The sequence below is a fragment of the Ranitomeya variabilis genome, chromosome 5, assembly GCF_051348905.1.
Source record: "Ranitomeya variabilis isolate aRanVar5 chromosome 5, aRanVar5.hap1, whole genome shotgun sequence".
In the NCBI taxonomy this organism is placed as follows: Eukaryota; Metazoa; Chordata; class Amphibia; order Anura; family Dendrobatidae; genus Ranitomeya; species Ranitomeya variabilis.
The window spans coordinates 129,620,129-129,647,717 of NC_135236.1; the positions used below are offsets into that span (position 1 = coordinate 129,620,129).

At 48.6% G+C, this 27,589-nt stretch overlaps 2 protein-coding genes across 8 annotated transcripts in view; one reads left to right on the forward strand and one right to left on the reverse strand.

The window, feature by feature from the left end:
• Positions 1–11,372, forward strand: part of DENND4A (DENN domain containing 4A) — a 123,457-nt gene extending 112,085 nt beyond the window's left edge. For all 4 annotated transcript variants that reach the window (XM_077263288.1, XM_077263289.1, XM_077263290.1 and 1 more), the window contains 3 exons: positions 431–593; positions 1,203–1,267; positions 9,396–11,372. In XM_077263288.1, the coding sequence (XP_077119403.1) occupies positions 431–593; positions 1,203–1,267; positions 9,396–9,532 (365 nt within the window). In that variant the 3' untranslated portion in view covers positions 9,533–11,372. The remainder of the gene's footprint in view (positions 1–430; positions 594–1,202; positions 1,268–9,395) is intronic.
• Positions 11,373–13,144: 1,772 nt separating this feature from the next.
• Positions 13,145–27,589, reverse strand: part of SLC24A1 (solute carrier family 24 member 1) — a 77,126-nt gene continuing 62,681 nt past the window's right edge. For all 4 annotated transcript variants that reach the window (XM_077263295.1, XM_077263293.1, XM_077263294.1 and 1 more), the window contains 2 exons: positions 14,829–14,995; positions 13,145–13,989 (listed from right to left, as the gene is read on the reverse strand). In XM_077263295.1, the coding sequence (XP_077119410.1) occupies positions 13,740–13,989; positions 14,829–14,995 (417 nt within the window). In that variant the 3' untranslated portion in view covers positions 13,145–13,739. The remainder of the gene's footprint in view (positions 13,990–14,828; positions 14,996–27,589) is intronic.

Genomic DNA, 27,589 nt, shown 5'->3' on the forward strand with positions numbered 1-27,589 from the left:
CCATCATCATGTATTTTAACAGCCAGCTACCACTGCCTAACTGCGATCAGCAGGCTGTCAATCAGCATGACGTCGCCTGTCGGCACAGCAGCCCAGAAACCCAAGAGCTGATCTGATTACGTTGAGCAGATAAACCACCGGCAGCAGAGGTTGGTGACCACTCTTGAGTTTGCGCCTCCAGATAGTTGCCTCCATTAGCAGCTACCTGCCTGTTAGTTTTTAGGCCTATAGTAAGTAAATGCAATAGTCCTGGACATCCCCTTCTATGGATGGTTAGGACTCTTATGCAACATGTTTTTTTTTAATCTTGCCTAATATTTTTCCCTGGTATTAATCTTACTAAGAAGCGTTTGACGGTGCAGCAATGTGTCTGTACAATGCTACAAACCCCGAATGTCATGTAATATTCCTCTCCTACTACTTTTTCCAGCCCAGGAGCACCCACTGGCCCTTGCCCAGTACAAACAGGAGGAGACGTATAATCAGGAGTTCCTCCAAGGTCTTGTGAGGAGCATCAAGAGCAACAATGTGTATGTTCCTATGAGCCAGATACTGGAGTCGCTGCAGCCTAGCCCAAAGAGCCCACGGCAGAGGTATCTCCGCAACTAACGCAGTCTTACTTTATAGCGGGGAGAAGGACAATGCCGCTGACTGGAGGGGTGCTGAGCTCGCTGTTCTGAAATGTGCATCCCTTCAGTGACGCCATTGCAGAATGAGGACACACAGGAGATTCATGACAGCTCTCTGGTTCAGTAAATGCCAATTTTGGAGGACTTATCCTTACTGCTATGCGATCCTCTCTTATTACGGTACTCCTGGAAAAATGTACAAACAAATTGACAACTGGGTTGCGTCCCTACATTCTTTTCACAGTCCAGTCAGCACTAACTTGTCGAGATTCCCCTTATTACCCAAGGAAACAGTTAGACTAATAAATGGACAACTGGGAGTATTACCAGGAGTAATAATAGCGGTATTGTATATTACTGACTTATTAGAAAAGATGCTCCAGAACTGTCATTTCAAGTCGAATTACTAAAACATACTGCACATGGAAGTTTTATAAATCTAAAATGATGAATTTGGTGTTTTCATATCTTATATCACTACTGTGCTCGTTCCTGTATTCTGCAGATCTTTAGTGTTTGTCATTCAGACATGGGTCGTTTTCTAGTGAGTAACCCTTTATTGCTGTCTTGTAGGAGTTTGTACCGAGATATTCTGTTCCTGTCTCTCGTAGCTCTGGGGAGAGAGAACATTGACATAGGCAAGTGTCAGCGACCTGTCATCATACTGTAACTTCATTACTCTCCTTATCGGCCATCTCAGCGACTCATCCGACATGTCACTGCATCGTTATGCTTGTGATGCTTAGTAATGTAAAAGGGTTTGGGTGGTCCACGGCTCCTTGGGACCACAGCCATTAACGTTATCTGTGACAAGATGTAGACATTCCCTGTAGTGGCACTCATCATTTCTTGTTCTTTATCTGGGTGGAACAATCACTGTTGCTGTTGGGTTTATAGGCCCCAATTCCACTTATATGAAAGTTGGCAAAACCTACTATCTAATGTGTATCCCACCTCTCCACCGACAGAAGACGTCGGCCAGTTGGACTTTAGACATCTGATCCTTTTGTATTCAGGGAAGATAAGTCACTGGTGGAGGTGATCTGAGCAGTCGCGTTTGGGGAAGTTGGGAGAGATAGTTGTGAAATGAATGTTTGTCCCACATCCACATGTTTATGGCCCGCTAAGGGACCTCAAATCCTTACATAGTTGGTCTTAAAATAACAAGTCTCAACACTTGAGAATTGTCAACTTTTCCAAGCGTTTAATCGAACTTTGATCAATATCAGCTACTTTTTGGATTCCATTGAACATTAAGAGGTGGATACTATAAGTTATCACCTATCCACCTTCATCTTACCCGACTGATCACCCAGATCGAGGTTCTGTAATCCCCCAACGAGGTCCTGTATACCCACTATCTAACCCAATAATCACAGAATAAAGGTCCTGTATACCCCCTATCTAACCCACTAATCACAGAATGAGAGTCCTGTATACCCCCTATCTAACCTACTGATCACCAGAATGAGGGGTCTGCATGTCCTTTATCTAATTCCACTGATCACAGGGGATCTACAGGACCTTCATGCTAGCTATTCCCACTGATCAGCAGAATTAAGATCCTGTAGACCCCCTGACTACTATATACCCTTTATGTAAGCCCACTGATCACCAGAATGGAGATCCTGTAGACCCGATTAGAGTGGAATAGTGGATTACACATGCGCTCGTCTATAGGACTGACGTAGACATAGCCCAAAGCTGTACTTGGTGGTCTATCAGACCCATGGACTGAGTGCAGATCGCTTACACAACCATCCCTCTATTCCTACAGGAAACTTGGGACCCCTTTTCTGCAAGTTATTTCTGGTCATGTGGTTAAGTGACAATTTTGTTGATGGATTATCACACCTGTAAGCTTAAGCCCAGTATAACCCCCAGCTGAAATGGATACAGATTGGGAATATACCCTGTTTGATAGTTGATGTTTATGAGAATGTGGTGCGTTTCACTGTTAATGTTTGGTAGGTCAGACAGTCATATACTGTATATATAATTGTGCACCACAATTTTCTTGTATTAAAAGGAATCTGTCACCCCCAGGGCATATATGACCTATTAATATGTGCATACAGGCAATAGAAATGTTACACTGGTCAAACCTGTATGCCTCATATTAATGGTCTTGTTGTTGAGAAATGTTATATTCTGTCTGTACGCTAATGATTTCTTCCAGGCTCAGGGGCGTGCGTTGCCAGGAACAAATCCCTGTCCTCATTGTAATACTTGCTTCCTCCCATCAGCGTCCGTTATGGCCCCAGAATCCCGCGCCTGCGCCCTGCACTCCCTCCACAATGTGTACCTCATCCTCCCTTCTGTGGGTGCTGCATTCAGGGATGTTCTGCGCAGGCGTCGGTGAGTCACTGACCTCCGGTGTGTATGACAATAATATGCTCTCCCCACTTCCTCCCTGCATAGTTATCACTAGGAACCATGTGTACATAGTGATAACTATGCAGGGAGGAAGTGAGGAGAGCACCTTGTCGTCGTGCACACCGGAGGTCACTGTAGCGGAAGTCGCCGGTGCAGAAGATCCCTGAATGCAATGCCCAGAGAAGGGAGGAAGACGTATGGATTTTTCTTTATCGCTTCATTGGGGGACACAGGACAACCATGGGTGTATGCTGCTGCTGCTAGGAGGCTGACACTATGCAAAAAAAGGAAAAGGCGTAGCTCCTCCTTGGCAGTATACACCCACCGACAGGCACCAAGCACCTCAGTTTGTGCTTAGTGTCTGTAGGAGGCGGACCTGGATCTTCAGATCCGCTGCTAATCTTGATTCCTTTACAGGTTTTGTTGTTTTTATTAACCTTTTGGCTTTCTTTTTCAGATCACAACATTCAGGGATTCAGGTGCAATCTTCCACCCTGCCTCCCCAGGAGGGCGGCTGAGCGAGCAGTGTGGTGTCGTCCGCATCGCAGCTCTCAGACCGCCGGCAGGACATTATCCCCTGTCACCCTCCCAGGTGCTCCAGGGTCTTTATGGTGGCGGTCCTTGCCAAACAGTCCCCCTCACCCCTCTCCTCGGAGAGGGCTGAGAAGAAGACGGTGGTCACCAGCGGTGACTCTCCCCCTTGTCTTTGGGGTCGTGGCCGTCTTCTGGACGAAGGATTCCGTTTCCAGCAACCCCTCTCTCATTGTGCCCCTGGACGATCCTCTCTCCCTCTACAACCGGAACATGCAGGTACAGCGCTTCAGCAGCCGCTCCCCCTGTCTAGATGGCAGCGCTCTCACACAGAGTCCCGGCCGTTTTACTTTCACTTTCGCCGCTGCGGCCAGCCACGCCCCCTCCTCGGGCGCGCTTTTTCAGCGCTCTTTTCCTCCTCCATTCAGGAGGGCTCTTGCATCTCGGGCACGCCCTTTCCTTTCGGTGCGACCCTATCAGGAGCCTTGGCACAGCACCGCCCCTTCTTCACCGCTGGCACTTCCTGCCTCAGCAGCTCCGTACACAGGAGAATCGTGCGTTGGGGGACACAGATAACTCTGCTCTGCGGTGCGGTAGGATTGCGACGCTATATTGCCCCCCCCCCCCTCAGTATTATCCATACCACTGTAGGCCCTTTAGTCTTTTCTGTAGTATAGTGCGAAAGAATATCCTTATGTCCAACTCTTCTGGAGCCGTCCATACCAAATTTACCATAACTCACTACGCCTGTGCTCGTTGTAAGATAAAGTGGTCAGTAGGCCAATCGTCGCCTCTCTGCCAGTCCTGCAGTCCTCCTGCCATGTCTGCCCCACAGGAAGCTTCTGACTCTCGGGATGGCGGTGCTCCCCCTCCCTCCCCCTGAGTGGGCCGTTGCTATCTCGCAGTCGGTCTCTGATTTGACTAAGGTATCTCAGTCTCTGGTCCAGGCGCTTGAATGTCTTCCACAGCTTCCTTCAGCCACCAGTGCTCCGACCGTCTCCCGTGGCGAGTCGGCCGCACCTGACCCTGAACCACAGGGAGACAAATCAGCCAGCCGCTCCAGAAAGAGGACTCTGTCTGGCTCTTCGTCTGGTTCTCCGGGTCCCTCTGCAGCTCTCAAACTGCTCTCCTCCCAATTCCCCTCTTCGGAGGACGACATTGGGTCTGATGTGGATTCCCAGTCCGGTTCTGACTCCGATTCAGACCAGGCTTCTAGCATGCAGGCTGTCGTAGATAGTCTTATTTCGGCTATATCACAAACCCTCAAACTAAAACAAGACGAGGCTTCCCCCCAGGATTCCTCTCTTTTAAGCGGGTGAAGCGTCCCTCTCGCTCCTTTCCTACCCATGAGGAGTTTGAGTCTACCCTTTCTAAACACTGGGAACATCCTGAAAAACGTTTTTCGGGTAGAAAACATCTGGATGTACTCTATCCCTTCAGCGCCGATCTTCTCTCCAAGTGGGCTGAATCTCCCAAGGTCGATACACAGATCTCCCGTCTTTCCTCCAAGACGGTTCTCTCCTTACCGGATGGCGCGTCGCTTAAGGACGCATCGGACAGACAAATTGAGGCACTGGCCAAGTCAGCTTTCGAGGCAACGGGCGTTTCCCTCTGTTCCAGCTTCGCTTCCACCTGGGTGGCTAAGGCCATCTCTGCCTGGGCCAAGATCCTCCGTCGGGGCATTTTGGCTACGGCCTCCCCTACCGAGCTGGCTGACCTCGCAGACCAGATTAACCACGCAGGGAAATACCTTCTCACTGCCTCCCTAGATGCAGCAGCCTGTTCGGCCAGGGCAAGCAGCAACATTGTTGCTATTTGCCGTATTCTTTGGCTCAAAGCATGGAATGCAGATGCTACTTCCAAAAAGTCTCTCATCAACTTGGCGTTTCAAGGCTCCAGGCTTTTTGGTGCTCGTCTGGATCAAATTATCTCAGAGGCTACTGGGGGGCAAGAGTACCTCTCTCCCCCAGTCCAAGCCAAAACGCTTCTTTAACCCAAAGGGTCCTCGAACGTTTCGCCCCTTTCGTCCATTTGCAGCCTCAGATTCCTCATCGCAACAAGAGCGACCCGCTACCACGGGCGAACGTAGAAAACCCTCTTACAAGCCAGCTCCCATGTGGAGATCCAGGGCTCCACCTCCCAGGTCTTCCGGACCTCGTTCCAACAGATACCGTTCCAAGTGACGGGTCGCCCCCACCTGGGAGTCTTTCCAGGGTGGGAGGCAGGCTTCTTCTCTTCAAAGACACCTGGCTGTCAGTGATCAGCGACGCCTGGGTCAGAGAGATTATTACCTCCGGGTACAAGATAGAATTTTCTACCCTCCCGGAAAATCGCTTCTTTCTCTCTCGTCCCCCAAAGCAACCGTCCCATTTACCCGGCTTGCTTCAAGCCATAACGTCTCTGGTCACCGCCGGGGTCGTAGTTCCCGTTCCTTCCGAAGAACATTTTTCCGGGTTCTACTCGAACCTTTTTGTAGTCCCAAAGAAGGACGGGTCTCTTCGCCCTATCCTGGATTTGAAGCTCCACGTCCGACCTCGACACTTCAGAATGGAATCCCTGTGGTCAGTGATCACTGCCATGGAACCCGGGGAGTTCCTCTGCTCGGTCGACATTCAAGATGCATACCTTCATGTCCCCATCTGCGTACGGCATCAGAGATTCCTTCGGTTTGCAATCGAGGACAATCACTACCAATTCACGGCTCTCCCCTTCGGTTTAGCGTCTGCCCCCAGGGTCTTCACCAAAAGCATGGTGGCGGTCATGGCCCTCCTTCGTTCCAGGGGGATCCTCATTATCCCCTACCTGGACGATCTGGTGATCAAGGGGTCCTCTCGTCTAGACTGTGCCCACAGTCTCCAGGTCTCCCTGGACACCCTGACCTGTCTCGGCTGGATTATCAACCGGACCAAGTCCTCTCTGATTCCGTCCCAACAACTGTCCTTCCTGGGCATGGTGTTAGACACGAACTTAGCTCGGGTCTTCCTCCCAAAGGACAAGTTCTCAATACTCCTCAAGGCGGTCCGCCTTGTCAAACACCCAGCTCCTCAGTCACTTCGTTTCTGCATGGGAGTCCTGGGAAAGATGGTGGCCTCCATGGAGGCTGTTCCTTTTGCCCAGTTCCACACCCGCCCCCTCCAACTATTCCTCCTATCCACCTGGAACAGGTCCTTGGACTCCCTGGACCGTCCCGTCCACCTTCCTCTCCAGGTCAGTCAGTCCCTAACCTGGTGGACGCTGTCGTCCTCCTCTCTCCTGAGAGGAAGATCATTTCTTCCCCTTCAGTGGCAGGTCATCACCACCGATGCCAGCCTTCTCGGGTGGGGAGCAGTCTTCCGACAACACACGGCTCAGGGCCGTTGGACCACCCAGGAAGCTCTCCTTCCCATCAACCTTCTGGAGATCAGGGCAATCTTCCTTGCGTTAATCCGCTGGCAGTCTCTTCTGACGAATCTTCCCGTCCACATCCAGTCGGACAACGCCACGGCTGTGGCGTACTTAAACCACCAGGGCGGGACTCGCAGCGGCCAAGTAATGGCAGAAGTGGCAAAGATTCTTCGGTGGGCGGAACGCCACATTCCGGCCATATCAGCCGTTCATATCCCCGGGGTCGAAAACTGGGCAGCCGACTTTCTCAGTCGCCAGGGCCTAGCAGCAGGCGAGTGGTCTCTCCACCCCGCAGTCTTCGATCAAATTTTCCTCTGCTGGGGTACGCCAGACGTCGATCTTATGGCGTCCCGGATGAACCACAAGGTCCCTCAGTCTGTCACCAGGTCCCGGGACCCTCTTGCCGTCGGCCACAACGCTCTGGTAATTCCATGGTCCCAGTTTCAGTTTCCCTACCTGTTCCCACCCCTCCCCTTGATTCCAAGGGTGGTAAAGAAGATCAAGTTGGAAGGGATTCCAGTCATACTGATAGCGCCGGACTGGCCAAGGCGGCCGTGGTACGCCGAGCTCGTAAACATGCTCGCGGACACTCCTTGGAGACTCCCGGATCGGCCAGACCTCCTCTCGCAGGGACCTCTCTACCACCAGAGTTCTCAGTCACTGAGTTTAATGGCATGGCCGTTGAGGCCGCAGTCTTGAAAAACTCTGGTCTCTCTCCCCAGGTCATACAGACCATGATCAGAGCCAGAAAACCGGCTTCTTTCCGTATCTACCATAGGTACTGGAAAGCGTTCTTCCGGTGGTGTGAAACTAATGAAGTTTTTCCAATGTCCTTTTCTCTTCCGGATCTTCTCGGTTTCCTCCAGTCTGGCCTCGATTCAGGCTTATCCCTCAGCACACTCAAGAGACAAGTGTCCGCTCTGTCGATCTTCTTCCAGAGTGACCTTTCTTCCATTCACCAGGTTCGGACTTTTCTACAGGGAGTGGCGCATATCGCCCCTCCTTTCCATCCTCCCTTGGAACCTTGGGACCTTAACCTGGTCCTTGATGCTCTTCAGGCTGCTCCCTTTGAGCCTCTTCATGATGTGCCTTTTTCCCTTCTCTCTTGGAAGGTCGCCTTCCTCATTGCCATTACATCTATCAGGAGGGTCTCCGAGTTGGCAGCCCTGTCATACCGTTCCCCCTTCCTGATTCTTCATCAGGATAAGGTCGTTCTTAGACCGGTTCCCGAATTCCTTCTCAAGGTGGTCTCGGCTTTCCACATCAATGAGGACATTGTCCTTCCATCTTTTTGCCCTTCTCCGGTTCATCCCTTGGAGAAGTCCCTTCACAAGCTTGACGTGGTCAGGGCCATTCGGGTCTATCTTTCTAGAACCGCTCCTTTTCGTCAATCCAATTCTCTCCTTGTCGTTTCCGAGGGTCGTCGGAAGGGCTTTCAAGCGTCTAAATCCACTATTTCGCTCTGGATTCGCTCGGCAATTTCAGAATCGTACCGTGTTCATGAGGCACATCCTCCTCCGGGGGTGCGAGCTCACTCCACCAGAGCTGTCGGAGCTTCTTGGGCTGTTCGCCACCAGGCTTCCGCCTTGCATGTTTGCAAGGCCGCAACCTGGTCGTCTTTGCACACGTTTACGAGGTTCTATCGGGTTCATACCCAAGCCTCGTCCGATGCAGGTCTTGGTAGGAAGGTACTGCAGGCGGTGGTCGCACACCGGCCGACCTGAGACCTTTTCTCTTTTCCTTTCTACCCACCCTTCTCTGGGACTGCTTTTGGACGTCCCATGGTTGTCCTGTGTCCCCCAATGAAGCGATAAAGAAAGAGGGATTTTTGGTGCTTACCGTAAAATCTCTTTCTTGGAGCCTTCATTGGGGGACACAGCACCCTCCCTACTTGTTTGTTCTGGTACCGTGTTTGGGGCCTGGAGGCCCTAGTTGAGTTGGTACTTTACTATTTTAGTTCTGTCGTTTCTCCTACTGCTTTTTGCACTAACTGAGGTGCTTGGTGCCTGTCGGTGGGTGTATACTGCCAGGGAGGAGCTACGCCTTTTCCTTTTTTGCATAGTGTCAGCCTCCTAGCAGCAGCAGCAGCATACACCCATGGTTGTCCTGTGTCCCCCAAAGAAGGCTCCAAGAAAGAGATTTTACGGTAAGTACCAAAATTCCCTCTTTCCATGGAGTGCAGGGCGCATGGGTGGGAACCGGCGCCATAACTGACGTGCATGGGAGAGGGGGTAGTATTATAATGAAGAGAGGAGGCAGGGATTTCTTCCAGGCACAGCACGCCCCAGAGCCTGGAGGAATTCATTAGCATACAGATAGAATATAATATTTTTCAACAACAAGACCATTAATATGAGGCATACAGGTAGGACTAGTGTAACTTTTCTATTACCTGTATGCCCATATTAATGGGTCATAAATGTCCTGGGGGTGACAGATTCCCTTTAATAAATCACTTTCATCCTTTTCATACAGATGTGTTTGACCGAGAATACAAAGCAGCCTATGATCGCCTTACCCCTGAGCAGGTGAAATGCACCCAAATCTGTGACCGTCCTCCAAGTACTGGCGTCACTGAATGCAGGAAGACATTTGGGCATCCGTTCCTCTGAGAGTCTTCTGATCGGCTGCCACTTCAAGGATGCCGGAGCCAAGTGGCAGCGCATACGTGTGTGCTGCAGGAGATCCAGCATAGGGAACAAGCAATATGGCAGATTTTCATGCATTGTGTGTAAAATGGATGATAAAAGGCAGGAGGGGGAAGTATTGTCTGCGACCCCTCACCTGTCCTGAACGAGGGTCAGGTCTCTGTATTATGGAGAGAGGAAAGCGAGAGATTTACATCATTCCGAGTGTTTGTAGTTTACACAGAATATTTATACGTAATGTTATATAAAGCCTTTGTGTACAGTAGGTAGCGATACCTAGTGAGTCCTTACCGGTCTATTTTATATTTTCTGATGAGAGTACTGAGCGGTGAACATGTTTTGTGGGCAATATGTTACTGTGCCTCATAGTGCGGGCAACAACTTGTCTTTAGCTATTTATTAGACGTCCTGGGTGCCGTGTGATGTTCGCAATTGTAAAAATAAGTTCTGAAAAATATCCATTCAGACATCACCATGTTCAGCCGGCTGTGAATTACCGTATCTGGAGGGGGATTTCTGCATTGGAGCAGCAATAAATACACTAATCCTGTAGCTATGGGAGTGATGCAGTACGCTTGGCTATGATGGCGGGTCAGAGACCCCACTGGAGCTAACCAGAGGTAGTGCAACCGGCCTCGTGCATTCGCCTCTATGCTATGGGTTATGGTTACAGATATAAGGTGGTGTATGTCAGCAGATGTTGCTTACAGCTGACAACCCAGGACATGATGCCATTACTGTAGCTACGCTTGTCTGGTTTATACATCCCTTTTCCATTTGCCCTATTGGAGCGTGGGACGCCATGATCACATAGTACCTAGTGAATTGTACACCATCAAAGAGGGTCACAGCCCCCTATGCCCATGTAGTATTGGTCCAGCGGACTCCATGATTTGATTAATCGTGGTCCCGGAGGACACTGCTATTTGCACCTTACGGCTATCTTATCCCACCAAACACACAATATTGAACAGTGACCAGATGAGAGTGAAGGCTCACCTATGTGGTGATTTCCTACCCCTCGGACCCTTAGGTCGCTTGTTGATCGCACCCTTGGATCAAATTATTGCTGACCTGAATGAATGCTCATGCACTTAATGCTGTTACATTCCTACTATTACCAATGCTGGCGATCATGGAAGGCGCTGGCTTTGCACTATGAATACTGTTTTGTAATAACGGTATATAATGCTTAGTCCTACAACATAGTTGTAGGTATAGCCGCTACCCTGTACATGGGATTAATGCACAGTTACCTGTACTGCACACGCCAGCTCCATACTGGAAAACTCAGCATTATACCCGGCTGTGAAATAGGTGGCCCCACCAAGGGTCGTCCCTTCATCTCAGTTCTCTGAATATCGGTACTGTCTGGAGCTGTACATTCTGTAGATTTGTAATATTTCCAGAAATAATATACTGAGAAGAGATGAGTTTATTATAGAAATCACCTTTATTTTTGTGGTAAGAGGCTCGTTTACATTGGTCGGACATTTCGGTTCTAGAGGTTATAAATGCAGCTTTGTAAAAGGCGGCGAACAGACCAGGAGGTATATGAGAGGTCATGTCAGATGTAGCAGCGTTGCTGCCCCTGCCCGATGTGCTGTACATAAAACCCTGTAAAGAGTCTGCAGATTGCTTCTGGTTTACAGGCGCACTGACACTGCCAGGAACCACGTGTACTAATGATAGCGTATGTATGAAGGTGGTTTGCTGGTGGCACGGAAGATCTGTTCATGATTGTTGCCTTGTGACCTTTTGTTGTGTTGCTTTTATTTAATTAAATGTCTTTTAAAGTTGGAAATTTTGTGTCTTATTGCTTCTTCAACATGAGAAGTGACGATGGGGTTTGCTGTCCTGACAAGGTGAAGCTCCTGCGGTAGTCGGCGTAGTAGTGACGTCACCCAAGCCCGAGCTTAATGGTTATCACATCCTATCCCACACAAGGATTATGGAAGCGATGGTTGACCCCCTTGTACCCTCTACTCAAAGTAACCTTTCAAGAAGACAGAAATGACTTCTCACACTTTGTTCTACTACATCTAATGCCGGGACCGCAAAGTGCCACGGCTCAGCACGAGTTGTCTCTGGTGGGGTACACACATTCACCACCTTATTATGCAGTTTACAACATGTTTTGGTGTAAACTGCACCATTAAAATTTTGACAATGACATGCTACGTTTTAGTGGTAAGAATTGCAAGCAATGGGGAAATTCTGCTTAATCCCCATAGTTTGGGCATGGTTTATTAATGTAGCAGGCACAGATTTCATTTCCACATTGTAAAATGTAAAAAAAAAAAATGCAGAGAAGTAACTGGTGGGAACAATTGAGCGCAGTGGGGTATTGTCCAGATAACAGCGTGAAGTGAGGGGTGGTACTGCTCACCCGACACAACACTATAAAGGTATCGGAGAAAGCACCCCAGCTGCTGTAGCCCCATAGGTTCCAATGTTTTATTCAGGTACACAGGAACTTTGGGTAACCTGCGCTCTGGTGGTGTATCCAATCCAGTATAGAGGTAACTGCAGTTTATTGTCAGCGCGTTTCGAAGTGCTGTCGCTTCATCAGGAGAACAACAAAAGTTTGGGATAAGGTTAACAGTAGTGATGAGCGAACGTGCTCTAGTAACATCTTATCCAACCACTCTCGGTGTTATCAGAGCATCTGGTAGTGCTTGTATATTATGTTCACATGCCCGTGGCTGCATGATTTGTGGCTGTGATATAGAAGGGTTAAGTGTTTTTCCTTTAATTGCTAGAATTTGTTATTATAATGTAGTAGCCTTATAGTCTTCCAATTCAAGGATTTTATACTTCTTGCTGACTATTGAAAGCATTTCATATAAGATAAGAACATGTTCTGGGTACATGGTAAATAAAGCATGACCCTGGGTAACGGGGGGGCTACATGACTTACTTTGAGTTACATTTGCTGTAAATGGTGTAAAATACTGCCTCTTGTTTCAATAAACCAGAAAAGTGATTTGCTCACAACCTGTGTGCTTTCCTTTCTCCAAGCGCTTGTCAATTTGAGGGCATAACCTCTTAATTTGGTCTCACTGGTGATCTGGCATATCTGACTTTGGGTCAGAACGAAAACGCCTACAGCAGTTTTGGCACCCCCAGCCGGATCACCTGTGTGGATTGCCCATTTGTTACACAGCATCAACATATGGGGATTCCCTAACAGCCGCAAATTATGCAGCCACAGGGACGTGAACATAATATACGAGCTTTACAAGATACTCTGATAACACCCGAGCATGCTTGGATAAGACAGTATCCGAGCACGTTCGCCCATCACTAGTTAACCCTGCTGTTTATTCACAATGCGTTTCCAAGTGTTCTCAGTTCTTCATCAGGAGACCACAAAGATGGGTTTGGGTTCTTCGTGGTTCTCCTGATGAAGAAGTGAGAGCACTTTGAAACATGTTGAGAGTAAACCTCACTGTTATAACGGATTGGATACACCACCAGCAGCGCAGGTTACCTAAATATCGGAAAAAATGTGCAGAAGCTCCTCTACCTAGGCTGGCAATAAACGTTTTTTTTTTTTTAAATGTTCACCAATATATTCAGCACTTGGCATTGATGCATCGATGGTAGTCAAGGGGTTAATGATAACTCAATCCCTTTAGTCTTATCAAACGACAGTCGACTGACCAGCAAAGTGTCTTCTGCAGCGCCATAATGGTTACTTACCCCAATATAAACCTGGCCGAACCCTGCGCCACACACTGGATCGATCAGATGGCAATGTATACCTCCCACTGCTGCCATCACCGAATGAGCCCTGTACTGGATGCCGGCATACAGATACAGACACCATTACCTCTGGGAATCAGATTGGTTTTATTTTCATTCACTTATTATGTTATTATTCTTCAATCTTATTCAGGGTTCACATATCGCTTGGAGGACATCGCTAATGGTGGCATCATAGTGAGATGTGCATATATAGTCCAGGTATAAGGAGGAGTTGGAGATTTCAGGGCGGAGGACACAATTTATATTCTATGTGGAAATACTGTTGTGGATAAATATAGTAGCAACAGGTATATATGTATGTGTGTATATATGGAATAAGAAAATATACTTATGATCAGGTTTGTGCAATGATGGTGCGCCATGTATATGAGCATTGGGTGAGGTCCGTTCAGTGGGGGTGTTATATCGATATGGGGCACACAATGATCCTGTCCTCCAGCATCACACTGACGATCACAAACACAAAGTACAATACGAACATGGTGAATCCTAGGAACTTGTTCATCTTCCACTTGCAGGCAGCAATGGAGAATATGACAAAGAGAAGCATGAGAAAGAGGAGGACAATTGCACAAAACAAGCCATTGCTGCTCACCGCCACTGGACTGAAACCATTAAATACTGAGAACAGAAACCAGGGGACCGGTAACCTACAACCAAAAAGACGACAGTTTGTAAGGACACATTTAGGTTTACATCACCAAACCTTCAGCTGTGCACATTACGGCTTTATAGGTGTCTGCAGGGCTCTTCTATACCCATAGGGAAGACATATTAAAGGGATCATCCGGGACTTGGAGGAGTTTTTTTTTTCTTATAGGCATAAAACTTAGAGGCGGGTAATTGTGAATGACCTGCGACAATCTGTTCTAGTTTAGAGCGGTCACTGATCACTTCTGTCTGCAATTCTTCTAGTGACGTCATGTCGACAGAGCAGTTCTTTCTTTTCGGCTCTGCTCTATTAAGGGGGAGTCACTGCCGAGGTCAGGCTGATTGACAGCCGGCTCCCCGCTGCCTAACTTTAAAAGAAGCGGGGGAATCGCCACTTGAATCAGGAGAGATCTTTGCATCGCAGGACAGACAGGTTGTTAGCAACTACCCGCTGGTAAGTTTTTAACCCCTCTGAAAAAAAAGTCCTAAGTCCTGGATAACCCCTTAAAGGAGGACATATATACTGTAATTTTAATAAGGATTTAAAGGGGTGGTCTAAGGGTATATGGACGACATAAAGGTAGGGGGTAAGGTTTTTGCTGATTGCTGACTTTTCATTGTTTGGCGATAGAATTGATCGCTCTGTCATCTTTGTTACTCAACAGGTTGTCATTAAGAGACCACTTTTGTAAGTCATGCCTAATGCAAGTTGGGAAGGGCAATGAATGTTCGGGGATCAGTAACATTTTAACTAATCTCTAATTAGAACATAAGTCATGTTCGTGTATTGTTATTAGCGTTGGACTCAACATTTAGCTCCATTATTACAGATACTCACCCTACAGTGATGTCAAAGATGTTGCTTCCAACAGAACTAGAGACGGCCATGTCTCCCAGTCCCTTCCTTGCCACAATCACACTGGTGATGAGATCTGGGATTGAGGTACCAGCAGCCAGTATGGTAAGGCCCATTATCTCCTCTGAAATGCCAATGGTTTCCCCAACCTGACAGAAGTAATGCATAGTTAACACTTTATCTCAGATGATGTACTTTACTCCTAAAGGTGCCAACCATCCATTTTGTTTTGTACCATTGACTTATACACTGTTCTAGTTTACCATGCATTTACCCCAAATTGTATCACATTTTTTAAAACTTGAATGGCTACTGAGCACTTGTTAGTGGCAACTTTGGCGAGGTGCCGCTGTGTACAGTCAGTCTGATTTACCATGGGAGACAGACCGATCCCTATTCCTGAATTGATGTGTAGTTATTGACTACATTATTCCAGCTGTTCTATGTATCCCAATGTCATTTGTGCATTTTTTTCTTTGACAGAAAATTAAACAAAGTTTAATGAAAATGTATAACATTACACTTAAAATTATTCAACTTCCATTGCAAATTTAGTTGTTTTTTTTAACAAAATGTAAAACCTTTGAGTTTCCAATAAATCTGTCAGACAAGAATAATTGTATATAACTCAATACAAGAGAGCAAGGCCGTGTTACTGAGGAATATTAGACCATTCCTCATGTACAATAGCTTCCAGTTCACTGGTATTCTTGGGTTTGTGTGGTGCCACCGCCTTCTTCAAATCCCCAGCAAAGATTTTCTATAGTGTTCAAGATAGTCAACTTATGTCCACTTCAGAGTCTGCTAGGACTACTTCTTAAACCAAGCATTTGAAGACTTTGAGGTAAGCGTATAGTCATACTGGAAGGTCCAGTGACATCCAAGCTTCAGCTTTCTTACAGAAGGCATGATGTTTTCTCCCAGGATTTCCTATTGATAGAATATATTTTGCCCTCCACACGCGGCAAGTTTATAGTGCCAGAAGAAGCAAAGTAGCCCCAGAGCATCACTGCGTCACTTCTGTGCTTCATTAGGCATCACAGAGCCACCATTGTTTCGCTGTAGGCATCACTGAGCCACCACACAGCTTAACTGTAGGCCTGACCGAGTCACCCCTATGCTTAACTGTAAGTATGATGGAGACACCGCCATGCTTCACTAGACAACACTAAGCCATCCCTAGTAGTGATGACCGAGTGTGTTAGGATAAGGATGCTCCTGTCCTAATCAAGTATTTTCAGCTTGCTCGAGGTGCTTGCTGTTTGTCTCGCTAACAAATACACAATCCCTGCATGTGTTGCGGCTATCGAACAGCTACGAGACATGGAGCTGTGGCGAATCGAGCATTTTTTTTCGAGCACAACGAATATACTCCATTAGGACAAGGGCATGCTCACTCATCGCTATGCTTCATTAGGCATCGCTGAGCCTCTGCCATGTTTAACGATAGGCATCACCGAGCCACCATCATTCTTCACTGTAGGCATCAATGAGACACCATCAAGCTTAACTGTAGGCATGAGTGAGCCACCACCATGCTTCACTGTAGCCATCACCGAGTTACCATCATGTTTAACTAAGCATCACCGAATCGTGTCTGACTTTTTACTGCATCTTTACTCTGCTGTGTGTGCACACTCAAGTCAACTGGGCACTTCTAAGAGTTAAAAGAACTGAAACATATTAACCCCTTGCCTTCGCAACCAGTATTAATTTTTTTATTTGCATTTTTCCCTTTCTGTTAAGTGGTATACATTTGTTTTGCATTACTCTGACGACATAGCTGTACGAGGGTTTGTTTTCTGCAGGACAAGTTGTAGTTTTGAATGATGCCATCAATTTTTCAGAGGGTGAATAATTATGAGATTGTAGTAGTCACTATTAGTAGTATTTTGTGGAACCACTTGTTATGTTGATCGTGTTGAGTGATTTCAATAGTTTTTTTTTGCAAACAGAAAGATTGTAAATTTCCCTAACAAATTTAATTTGCAAGTGGGGTTGAAAAATTTTAATTGAAACTGTATAACCTAGCCCTGGCGAGGAGAAGCGAATTTCTCTTTGCTGAAGGTGAGCTTGTAGGGACAATCATGTTCTGCCTAATGAAATAGAGTTCACAATTTGCTAGCTACACGTATTCAGATTCTTGACTATGATTGAAAGTTGCCTTTTTGTAAGGGTGTTTTGGGGTAAAGTTATGCCCTGCATCCCTTCCTAGTAAAATTGGTACATTTTATGTGTAAGATGGTGTGTTATGTGATAATGCTTTATTATGTAATGATGTATGTGTAATGTGTAGTTATTCACCTTTATGGACTGGGGATAGAGTTAGGGAATTACAGTATAAGTGTAGTATTTAGTAATAGTAACGGGTAATATATGGTTTAGTACCATGGGGGACACTGCAGATTAGGAGATTAGATAAGGCTATCATAAGAACTGGTTAAGGGAATAGAGGATTTCCAAGTTAGGAGGGACCAGAGTAGTGATAGTTAAGACATTTCCTGGTTTTAGTCAGTCAGACAGTTGGATGGAGAATAGTAAGGTTGTTTCAGGAACAAGCATAGACGAGGAGTCGAGCAGTGCATGGCCTCAGGACTGGAAGTTACACGAGTACGAGGGAACAGAAGCAGCATGACAGTGGGAGTGATTAGGTTCAGTGGGAACTCCCGGAATGACCGACACCTACGGTCTGGATAAGGTTTGGAAGAGCCATCCTTTATTTCGCCTTCGGAGGGGAAAATTGGCAGGGACCCCCAGGAAAGAACTAGTCTGGCTAGTTAGGAAGCTGCGGGACTGGAGGTTACATTACCGGAACAAAGATTGCCAGGAGAGCAAGGGACAGCACAGAGGAAAGGATCTATGTTCAGTGAGAATTACTGTGTGATATCGGTGACTGAACTTGCTGAGTAAAGTTGTTTTGTTAAAAATGGACTTGGACTCTGTCAAGGACCGTGCAACCTGAGGAGAACTCGAACCTAAAAGTGAGTGACTTGCATTGCACACAAATCACACAACAAATGGGACATTGTATTTTCTTTGCGGGTTGCCAGGGTGTGCCGGAACATCAACCCCTCACCATGACTACCACCCTGGCCACCTCACATTTTCTAAATTATGGACCAACTCACATCAAGAGGATGCCAAGAGTGTGCAAAGCCGTTATCAAAGCAAAAGGTGGCTACTTTGAAGAACCTAGAATATGACATAATTTCAGTTGTTTCACACTTTTTTAAGTATATAATTCTACATGTGTTAATTGATAGTTTTGATGCCTTCAGTGTGAATGTACAATTTTCATAGTCATGAAAATACAGAAAAATCTTTAAATGAGAAGGTGTGTCCAAACTTTTGGTCTGTACTGTAGAACAACTGAAAAGATGCTGGAAGAGTGCCTGTCAAGCATGGTGGAGGTAATGTGATGGTCTGGGGTTGCTTTGGTGCTGGTAAAGTGAGAGATTTGTACAAGGTAAAAGGGATTTTGAATAAGGAAGGCTATCACTCCATTTTGCAATGCCATGTCATACCCTGTGGACAGCGCTTGATTGGAGCCAATTTCATCCTACAACAGGACAATGACCCAAAGCACACCTCCAAATTATGCAATAACTATTTAGGGAAGAAGCAGGCAGCTGGTATTCTATCTAATGGAGTGGCCAGCGCAGTCACCAGATCTCAACCCCATTGAGCTGTTGTGGGAGCAGCTTGATCGTATGGTACGCAAAAAGTGCCCATCAAGCCGAACCAATTTGTCGGAGTGGCTTCTGGAAGAATGGGGTGAAATTTCTCCAGATTTCCTGAGCAAATTAACTGCTAGAATCCCAAAGGTCTGCTATGCTGTAATTGCTGCAAAGGGAGCATGCTTTGAGGAAAGCAAAGTTTGAAGGAGAAAATTATTAATTCAAATAAAAATCTTTTTTCAAACCTTGTCAATATCTGGACTAGATTTTCAATTCATTTGGCAACTCATTTGATGAATAAAAGTATAAGTTTTCATGGACAACACAAAATTGTCTGGGTGACCCTAAACTTTTGAACGATAGTGTATATTTAAGAGAATCAAGGTGCTATCTAAAAAGAGGATAGATTCCCCAACCAACGTATAAGTGACCTTTTTAATGGATGGAGGTCTATCTTTTATAAAACCTGGCTATTAGGAGCAGTGCCTAGTGAAAAGACTATAAATATAATAAATTATAGTCTTTTCACTAGGCACTGCTCCTAATAGCCAGTTTCCTACTCCACACTGATGAGGGGCAAATACCCCGAAACAGCTGTCTGTGGATGGATACCATGTTTTGGCATAGGTGGTTTTCCTTTCTTGGATGCTGCCCTTCCCGTGGTTGTTCCTTCCCAGTGAAAGACCTGGCTATTCATTGCTTGCGTTGAGAAACACGTGATGGTGTCTCCGTGGCTTTTCTACATGCATTTGCATTTTTCCCTTTAGGGATGGGGGCAGTGTTCTGGATCACTGCGTTGAGAAACACGTGATGGTGTCTCCGCTGAATTAAAGCAGACATAAGGGAAATGTTATTTTTTTATGTTTTTCTATGGTATGACTATCTGGATTAAAGGCATAAAACACAAAGTTTGAAATAGCACATTTTTTTTAAAATTTTTTGTCAAATTTGTGATTTTTTTTTTTTTAATAAATAAACACAAAACTTATCAACCTAAATTTACTATTATGATAAATTATAATTAGTGATGAGCGAATATACTCAGTACTCGAGATTTCCCGAGCACGCTCGGGTGTCCTCTGAGTGTTTGTAAGTACTCGGAGATTTAGTTTTCAGCGCCGCAGCTGAATGATTTACATCTGTTAGCCAGCATAAGTACATGTGGGGATTACCTCGTTGCGAGGGAATCCCCACATGTACTTATGCTGACTAACAGATGTAAATCATTCAGTTGCGGCGCTGAAAACGAAATCTCCGAGCACTTACAAATACTCGGAGGACCCCCGAGCATGCTCGGGAAATCCCATTTTCTCCTACGTATCATTGGGGGACACAGGACGAATGGGTGTTATGCTGCTGCCACCAGGAGGACACTAAGTTAAACACACACAAAAGATTAACTCCTCCCCTGCAGTATACACCCACGGCTGGACAATCCGGAGCCAGTTCTTACTTAGTGTCTCAGGAGGCACTTGGGTCCTCAGGACCCCACCAATTTTTCTTTTTGATTTAACGGAGAGAAGGGAGCGACAGGCAAATTTTCAGCCCTGATCTCTCCCGCACCAACAACGGGCAAGTACACGGAGCGTTCCTCCTGTATCCTTTCCCGCGACGATGGATGCCAGCCCTGGCTCACCTTTCAGTGTGGCGACGGTTCCCTAGCGTTCCGATCTCCCTCCCTCCTTTTCAGGCGACCATGGGGACTAATCATCCACCTAAGTCTCCTGGAGCCAGGGCACAGCCGGACAGATTGTCAGGGCGTCCGTGCAGCCGTCCACTGCATCACCACTGTATATAGCGGTTGACACATGGCGGCAGTAGCTCTCCACCCTCTCCCTATCAAGGTGAAGGTGGATGGAGCATCGGTCCCATCGCACAAGGTAAGTGCGGGGACCGACGAGCTGGCAGCAGGGGGGGCCCCCTTACTCTCTTCCAATGCGGCTCTGCAGCCGCGGGGCAGCGTGCGGCTCTGCAGCCGCGGGGCAGCGTGCGGCTCTGCAGCCGCGGGGCAGCGTGCGGCTCTGCAGCCGCGGGGCGGCGTGCGGCTCTGCAGCCGCGGGGCGGCGTGCGGCTCTGCAGCCGCGGGACAGCGTGAGGCTCTGCAACCGCGGGGCAGCGTGCGGCTCTGCAGCCGCGGGGCAGCGTTATTCCTCTGTGGGGGCTCGGCGGCGCCCAGGCCCGGGCCGGACTAGCGCCCGCCTACAAGCACGCCGCCGCCCGCCCACGACACGCCCCCTCCCTGGGCGCTTCTCGCTCCCGAGAAGCGCCCTTCTCACATCTCGGCGGCCATCTTGGATCAGGAAGTGCGCTGACGGCTCTGCAGCACCGCAGCGCACAGGAGGATCTCCCTGCCAGCCACCGCAGAACTTAGGTGAGACGCACCCAATAGGATTGTCTCCCCCCCTGCCAGTACGCTCATTTAATCAGAAACATGTCACAGTCTAGGCATAAACAGACTGGAAAGACCCACTCTGTTATTTTTGCTGTGTGCACCTCCTGCAAGATATCTCTGCCCCGAGGTCACACTACCCCGCTGTGCTCCGCCTGCGAAACGCCTGCGGCACAGGATACTCCGGCCTCTGACCCGGAATGTACCGAGCCTAGTACCCCCGCATGGGCGTCCTCCCTCGCTCGCTCTGTGGCATCTTTGGAAAGGACGATACAGTCCTTCCGTGACCCGTCCCTTACTCAGGGAACTTCCACGGAGGTTGTAACGCGGTCTAAGAACCCTTCGCGGTCTAGAGGTCGTACTGTTTCTAGAAGCCCTCACTCATCCAAGAAAAGGTCCAGAGTAATGTCTCCGGTCCGTGATCAGCCCTCAAACTCAGAGAGCGATGTCTCTCGTCACTCTTCCCCGACTCATAGCAGGGAATCCCTCCTGGATGACGCATCCGACGCGTCCTGTTCTCCAGAGTATCGTCACGATCAAGAGACTCTAGATTCTCTTATAGATTCTGTTAGTCAGACGCTTCAGTTAGAGGATGAAATCCCGTCCATGGCGGCTCATCCCGTGTCATTTGGGCGAGCCACAAAGGCTCATAAATTTTTTCCTACGCACCCTCAGTTCAAGGATATTGTAGATCAACATAGAGTCCGTCCGGATAAACGTTTCTCAGGTCAGAAGGCTATGCAATCAAAGTATCCGTTCGCTCAGGACCTAACTAAGGAGTGGTCTCAGTCACCCTCCGTGGACCCGCCAGTGTCGCGGCTAGCCACCAAGGCGGTTCTATCCTCCTCCGAGGGTGCGTCCGTCAAGCATCCCACTGATAGACAAATTGACCAGATGGCTCGCTCGGCTTTTGAAGCCTCCTCGGCTTCTCTCTTTCCCTCTTTTGCCATCACGTGGGTCGCAAAAGCCATGTCCCATTGGGCAGAGTCTTTATCCTCTACGGCACTACGGGCCGACTTACCCCCAGAAATTTCACACCTGGCCACTCAGATCGCCAGAGCGGGGGACTTTGTAGTTTCCGCGTCCTTAGACGCGGCCAACTGTGCCTCACAGGCAGCGGCCAATGCTGTCACGATCCGCAGATCCCTTTGGCTCAGGGACTGGAAAGCGGACTCGGGATCCAAAAAATCCCTCACGTCTCTTCCATACCAGGGCGAACGTCTATTTGGGGATAAACTAGACAAAATAATCGCAGACTCCACAGGAGGAAAGAGCAAATTTCTTCCCCAGCAACGTACTTTTCGCCCCTTTCGCAATCAACAGGGCCGAGGCCGATATTTCCGTTTCGGCTCCAATTGGTCCAATCCCTCCTCCGCGCCACCTGGCGTCGGGAGAGGTCAGCGCAAGGACAGAGCCTCCCAGCCGTCTTACAAGCCTTCTCCCACTTGGAGAGGCAGACCCAGACAACAGGGATCCCGAGGGCCCAGACCTGGCAGGTCCCCACCTCAATGACTTTTGGCAAACACCGAAGGACACCGACAAAGTAGGCGGCCGCCTACTTTTCTTTCGGGACGCGTGGCTCTCGGTAGTTTCCGACCGATGGGTCCGCGACCTAGTGTCCTACGGTTACAGGATAGAGTTTGTCTCTCTTCCCCCGCCTCGTTTCTTCCAGTCCCCCCCTCCCAGGGCAAGGGTCGGTCAGTATTTCCAGGCTATAAGGTCGCTATGGGAAGATGGGGTCATCATCCCGGTACCTCAGAACGAGTGGTACCAAGGTTTTTATTCCAACCTTTTCATCGTACCAAAAAAGGACGGCTCAGTACGTCCAATACTAGACCTCAAACTACTCAACAGGTACGTACGCGTACATCATTTCCGTATGGAGTCCCTCCGCTCGGTGATTGCCTCTCTGGAAGAGGGCGAGTTTCTTGCATCTCTAGATGTGCAGGACGCTTATCTGCACATCCCCATCCTACCGTCTCATCAGCGGTTCCTCCGCTTCGCGGTCCAGGGACACCATTTTCAGTTTGTCGCCCTACCCTTCGGGCTTGCCACTGCCCCTCGGGTATTCACCAAGGTCATGGCAGCTGCCGTGGCCATTCTCCATGCTCGAGGTATAGTGGTGTTGCCCTACTTGGACGACATTCTCATAAAGGGTCCCTCTTTTCGGTCCTGCTCAGAAGCAGTAGATGTCACGATAAATACCTTTTTGCGCCTGGGTTGGAAGATCAATTTCAAAAAATCTTCTCCAGTCCCGGCTCAAACCATATCCTACCTGGGGATGATCCTAGATTCCTCTCGGGGTCTAGTACTTCTACCTCCGGAAAAGGTATCCACTCTGCAGAGAGAAGTCCGAAAGCTTACCCAACCTCTCCCTCACTCCCTACGTTTCTCCATGAGGGTTCTCGGCAGGATGGTGGCGGCAATGGAGGCAGTGCCCTTTGCGGTATTTCACCTCCGTCCCCTACAGCACGCCCTTCTAGCAGTATGGGACAGGAATCCTGCCTCGCTAGACCGCCGTCTCCTGCTCTCTCGATCAATCAGGCAGTCCCTCAGGTGGTGGACCAAGAGGTCCTCCCTGACTCGGGGGAAGTCCTTTCTTCCGGTGCACTGGTTGGTCGTCACAACGGACGCCAGTCTCTTCGGCTGGGGCGCTGTGTTCCGATGCCACTCGACTCAGGGTCGCTGGTCCCCGCAGGAATCCCAGCTGCCCATCAACATCCTAGAGATTCGGGCAATCCGACTGGCACTCCGCCAGTTTCAGCCGTTTCTTTCCGGCCGCGCGGTCAGAGTCCAGTCCGACAACGCCACTGCGGTAGCCTATATCAACCGGCAAGGGGGCACTCGCAGCAAGGCGGCCATGGTCGAGGTATCGCTCATTCTCCGCTGGGCCGAGACCAACCACTCCATACTATCAGCAGTTTACATCCCGGGCGTGGAAAACTGGGAAGCGGACTTTCTAAGTCGCCACAGCCTCGATCCCGGAGAGTGGTCTCTCCATCCCGCAGTCTTTCACCAGATATGCTCTCGTTGGGGGACTCCGGACGTGGACCTGATGGCATCTCGCCTCAATTGCCAGGTTCCCGTCTTCATGGCCAGGTCTCACGACCCCTCAGCCTTCGGAGCCGACGCTCTAGTCCTCTCATGGCAGGGTTTCAGACTCCCATACATTTTTCCCCCAATTCCTCTTCTGGCAAAGGTAATCAGGAAGATCAGGGCAGAACGGATTCCAGTAATTCTCATCGCCCCGGACTGGCCGCGCAGGACGTGGTACGCCGAGATGGTGCAACTGGTCTCAGACGTACCCTGGAGGCTGCCAAGTCGCGCAGACCTTCTGTCTCAAGGGCCCATTTACCACCCGAACTCAGAGGCCCTATCTTTAACGGCGTGGCCGTTGAGTCCTGGGTACTGAGGCAGAAGGGTTTGCCCCAGACGGTTATATCTACCATGCTCCGCGCACGCAAGCCTTCCTCCATGCGCATCTACCACCGCGCCTGGAAGGCTTACTTCGCCTGGTGCAGAGATCGGGGTCGGTCTCCCCTCCAATTTTCTATTCCTCACATTTTGGAATTCCTCCAATCAGGCGTAGACTTGGGCCTTGCTCTCAGCTCTCTTAAGGGCCAAATTTCTGCCCTCTCGGTTCTTTTCCAGAGAAGGATTGCAAACAAATTGCAAGTCAAGACTTTCATCCAGGGAGTTTCTCATATGGTTCCACCTTACAAGATGCCCTTGGAACCATGGGATCTGAATCTGGTCCTCTGTGCTCTTCAAGAGCCACCCTTTGAACCCTTGCAAGAAGTGTCCTTGCGGTTCTTATCGTGGAAGATTGCCTTTCTCGTGGCTGTCACGTCTATTAGACGTGTCTCTGAGCTAGCAGCCCTGTCTTGCCAACCTCCTTTCCTCGTGTTCCACCAGGACAAGGTAGTTCTACGGACATGTCCGACTTTTCTTCCGAAGGTCGTTTCCTCATTCCATCTTAATGAGGAGATTGTTCTTCCCTCACTGTGCCCTGCTCCTTCTCACCGCACGGAAAGGGCGCTCCACACTCTGGACCTAGTGAGGGGTCTCAGACGTTATGTCTCTAGAACTGCGTCTCTCCGTAGGTCAGACGCCTTGTTCGTTCTTCCGGAAGGGCCACGGAAGGGTCTACCCGCTTCCAAGGCCTCCATTGCCAAGTGGATTCGTTCCGCCATCCAAGAGTCCTACCGTGTCAAGGGTCACGCCGCACCTCCGGGGATCAAGGCTCATTCTACCCGGTCAGTCGGCGCGTCCTGGGCCATCCGGCATCAGGCATCGGCAGCACAGGTCTGTAAGGCTGCCACATGGTCCAGCCTACATACGTTCACGAAGCACTACCATGTGCACTCTCAGGCCTCGGCAGACGCGTCCGTCGGTAGGCGAATCCTACAAGCGGCAGTGTCTCATCTGTAGCTCGTAGGCACGCACAGCATTTATAACTTCTTGTTGCCCACCCAGGGACTGCTTTGGGACGTCCCATTCGTCCTGTGTCCCCCAATGATACGTAGGAGAAAAGGAGATTTTTGTGTACTCACCGTAAAATCTCTTTCTCCGAGTCAATCATTGGGGGACACAGCACCCTCCCTGTTAGCCTAGTTTGGCTTGGTTATTCTTTTCAGTCTGTGTTTTTGACTATAACATGTTTTCTGTTTTTAACTGGTTTACTCCTACTGCTTTGTTACCGAACTGGCTCCGGATTGTCCAGCCGTGGGTGTATACTGCAGGGGAGGAGTTAATCTTTTGTGTGTGTTTAACTTAGTGTCCTCCTGGTGGCAGCAGCATAACACCCATTCGTCCTGTGTCCCCCAATGATTGACTCGGAGAAAGAGATTTTACGGTGAGTACACAAAAATCTCCTTACTCAGTTATTGCTGCCATATGTGTCTGTGTGGTACAATAACAGTGTTCCTCTTATTGCAACACATAATAATGCCACCACTGTGCCCCTTACATTATTATTATTATACATTTTATAGTGCCATTTATCCCATGGCGCTTTACACGTGAAAGGCAAATATAGGCAAGTACATTAGACATTAACAAAACAATGCACACACAAGTACAGAGGGAGAGAGGACCCTGCCCGCGAGGGCTCACACTCTACATGGGATGGGTGAGGATACACTAAGAGAGGGTAGAGCTGGTTATGCGGCAGTTCAGCAGACTAAGGATCCCTGCAGGTTGTAGGTTTGTCAGAAGAGGTGGGTCTACAGGTTCTTTTTGAAGGTTTCCGTGGTAGGTGAGAGTCTGATGTGTTGGGGTAGAGAGTTCCAGAGTATGGGGGAGGAATGGGAGAAGTCTTGTATGCTGTTGTGGGAAGAAGAAATAAGAGGGGAGTAGAGAAGGAGATGTTGAGAGGATCAAAGGTTGCATGTGTGTAAGTACCGGGATATGTCACAGATGTATGGAGGAGACAGGTTGTGGATGGCTTTGTATGTCATAGTTAGGATTTTGAACTGGAGCCTCTGGACAATAGGAAGCCAGTGAAGGGCTTGGCAGAGAGGAGAGGCTGTGGAAAAACGGGGAGAAAGGTGGATTAGTCGGGCAGCAGAGTGTAGGATGGATTGGAGTGGTGCCAGAGTGCTAGAGGGGAGGCCAGAGAGTAGGAGGTTGCAGTAGTCGAGGCGGGAGATCATATGGGCGTTCACTAGCGTTTTTGTGGTTTCATGGTCAAGGAATGCACGGATCTGGGAAATATTTTTGAGTTTAAGCCGACAGGAGGAGGCAAGGGCTTGGATATGTGGCTTGAAAGAGAAGGCAGAGTCAAGGATCACCCCAAGACACCGAGCGTGTGGGACTTGGGAAAGTGAGCAGCCATTGACATTGATGGATAGGTCTCGTGGAGGGGTAGAGTGAAATGTGGGAAAGATGATGAATTCTGTTTTGTCCATGTTCAGTTTTAGAAAGCGGGCAGAAAAGAAAGCTGAAATAGCAGGCAGACATTGTTGGATTTTGGTCAGTAAGGAGGTGAGGTCGGGTCCAGATAGGTAGATCTGCATGTCATCGGCGTAGAAATGATACTGCAAACTGGGATTCTTTGAGCTGTCCCAGGCCGAAGGTGTAGATGGAGAAGAGCAGGGGCCCTAGGACTGAGCCTTGGGGAACACCGACAGACCGAGGTGAGGAGGTGGTGTGGGAAACAGAGACACTGAATGTCCGGTCTGTTAGATATGACGAGATCCAGGATAGGGCCAAGTCTGTGATACCAAGAGATGAGAGAATCTGTAGCAGGAGGGAATGGTCGACAGTGTCGAAGGCAGAAGACCGGTCCAGGAGAAGGAGGACAGAGTAGTGTCGCTTGCTCTTGGCGGTTAGTAGGTCGTTGGTAACTTTAGTTAGGGCAGTTGAGTCAGTTGAGTTCTGTTACATAGTAATGATGCTTCCTTTGTGACCTATAGATGTTGAAATTGCTCCCTAGAAAATATTAATGTCCTGTGCAAATGCCCTAGAAAACTGTCCACATTTTGCCCCTAGAAAGTAATAATACCTCCTGTGCAACTTTGGCAAGTCACAGCAATCTGAGTCCCTCTATAACAATAATGCTTCTTAAGTGCCAATTAACATTTAATAATATACCCTGTGTTTTCCCCTGAACAGCTCCTGTAGACACAGTATAATGCCCCCAAAAGGTTACCTATACACAGTATGGTTGGCCCACA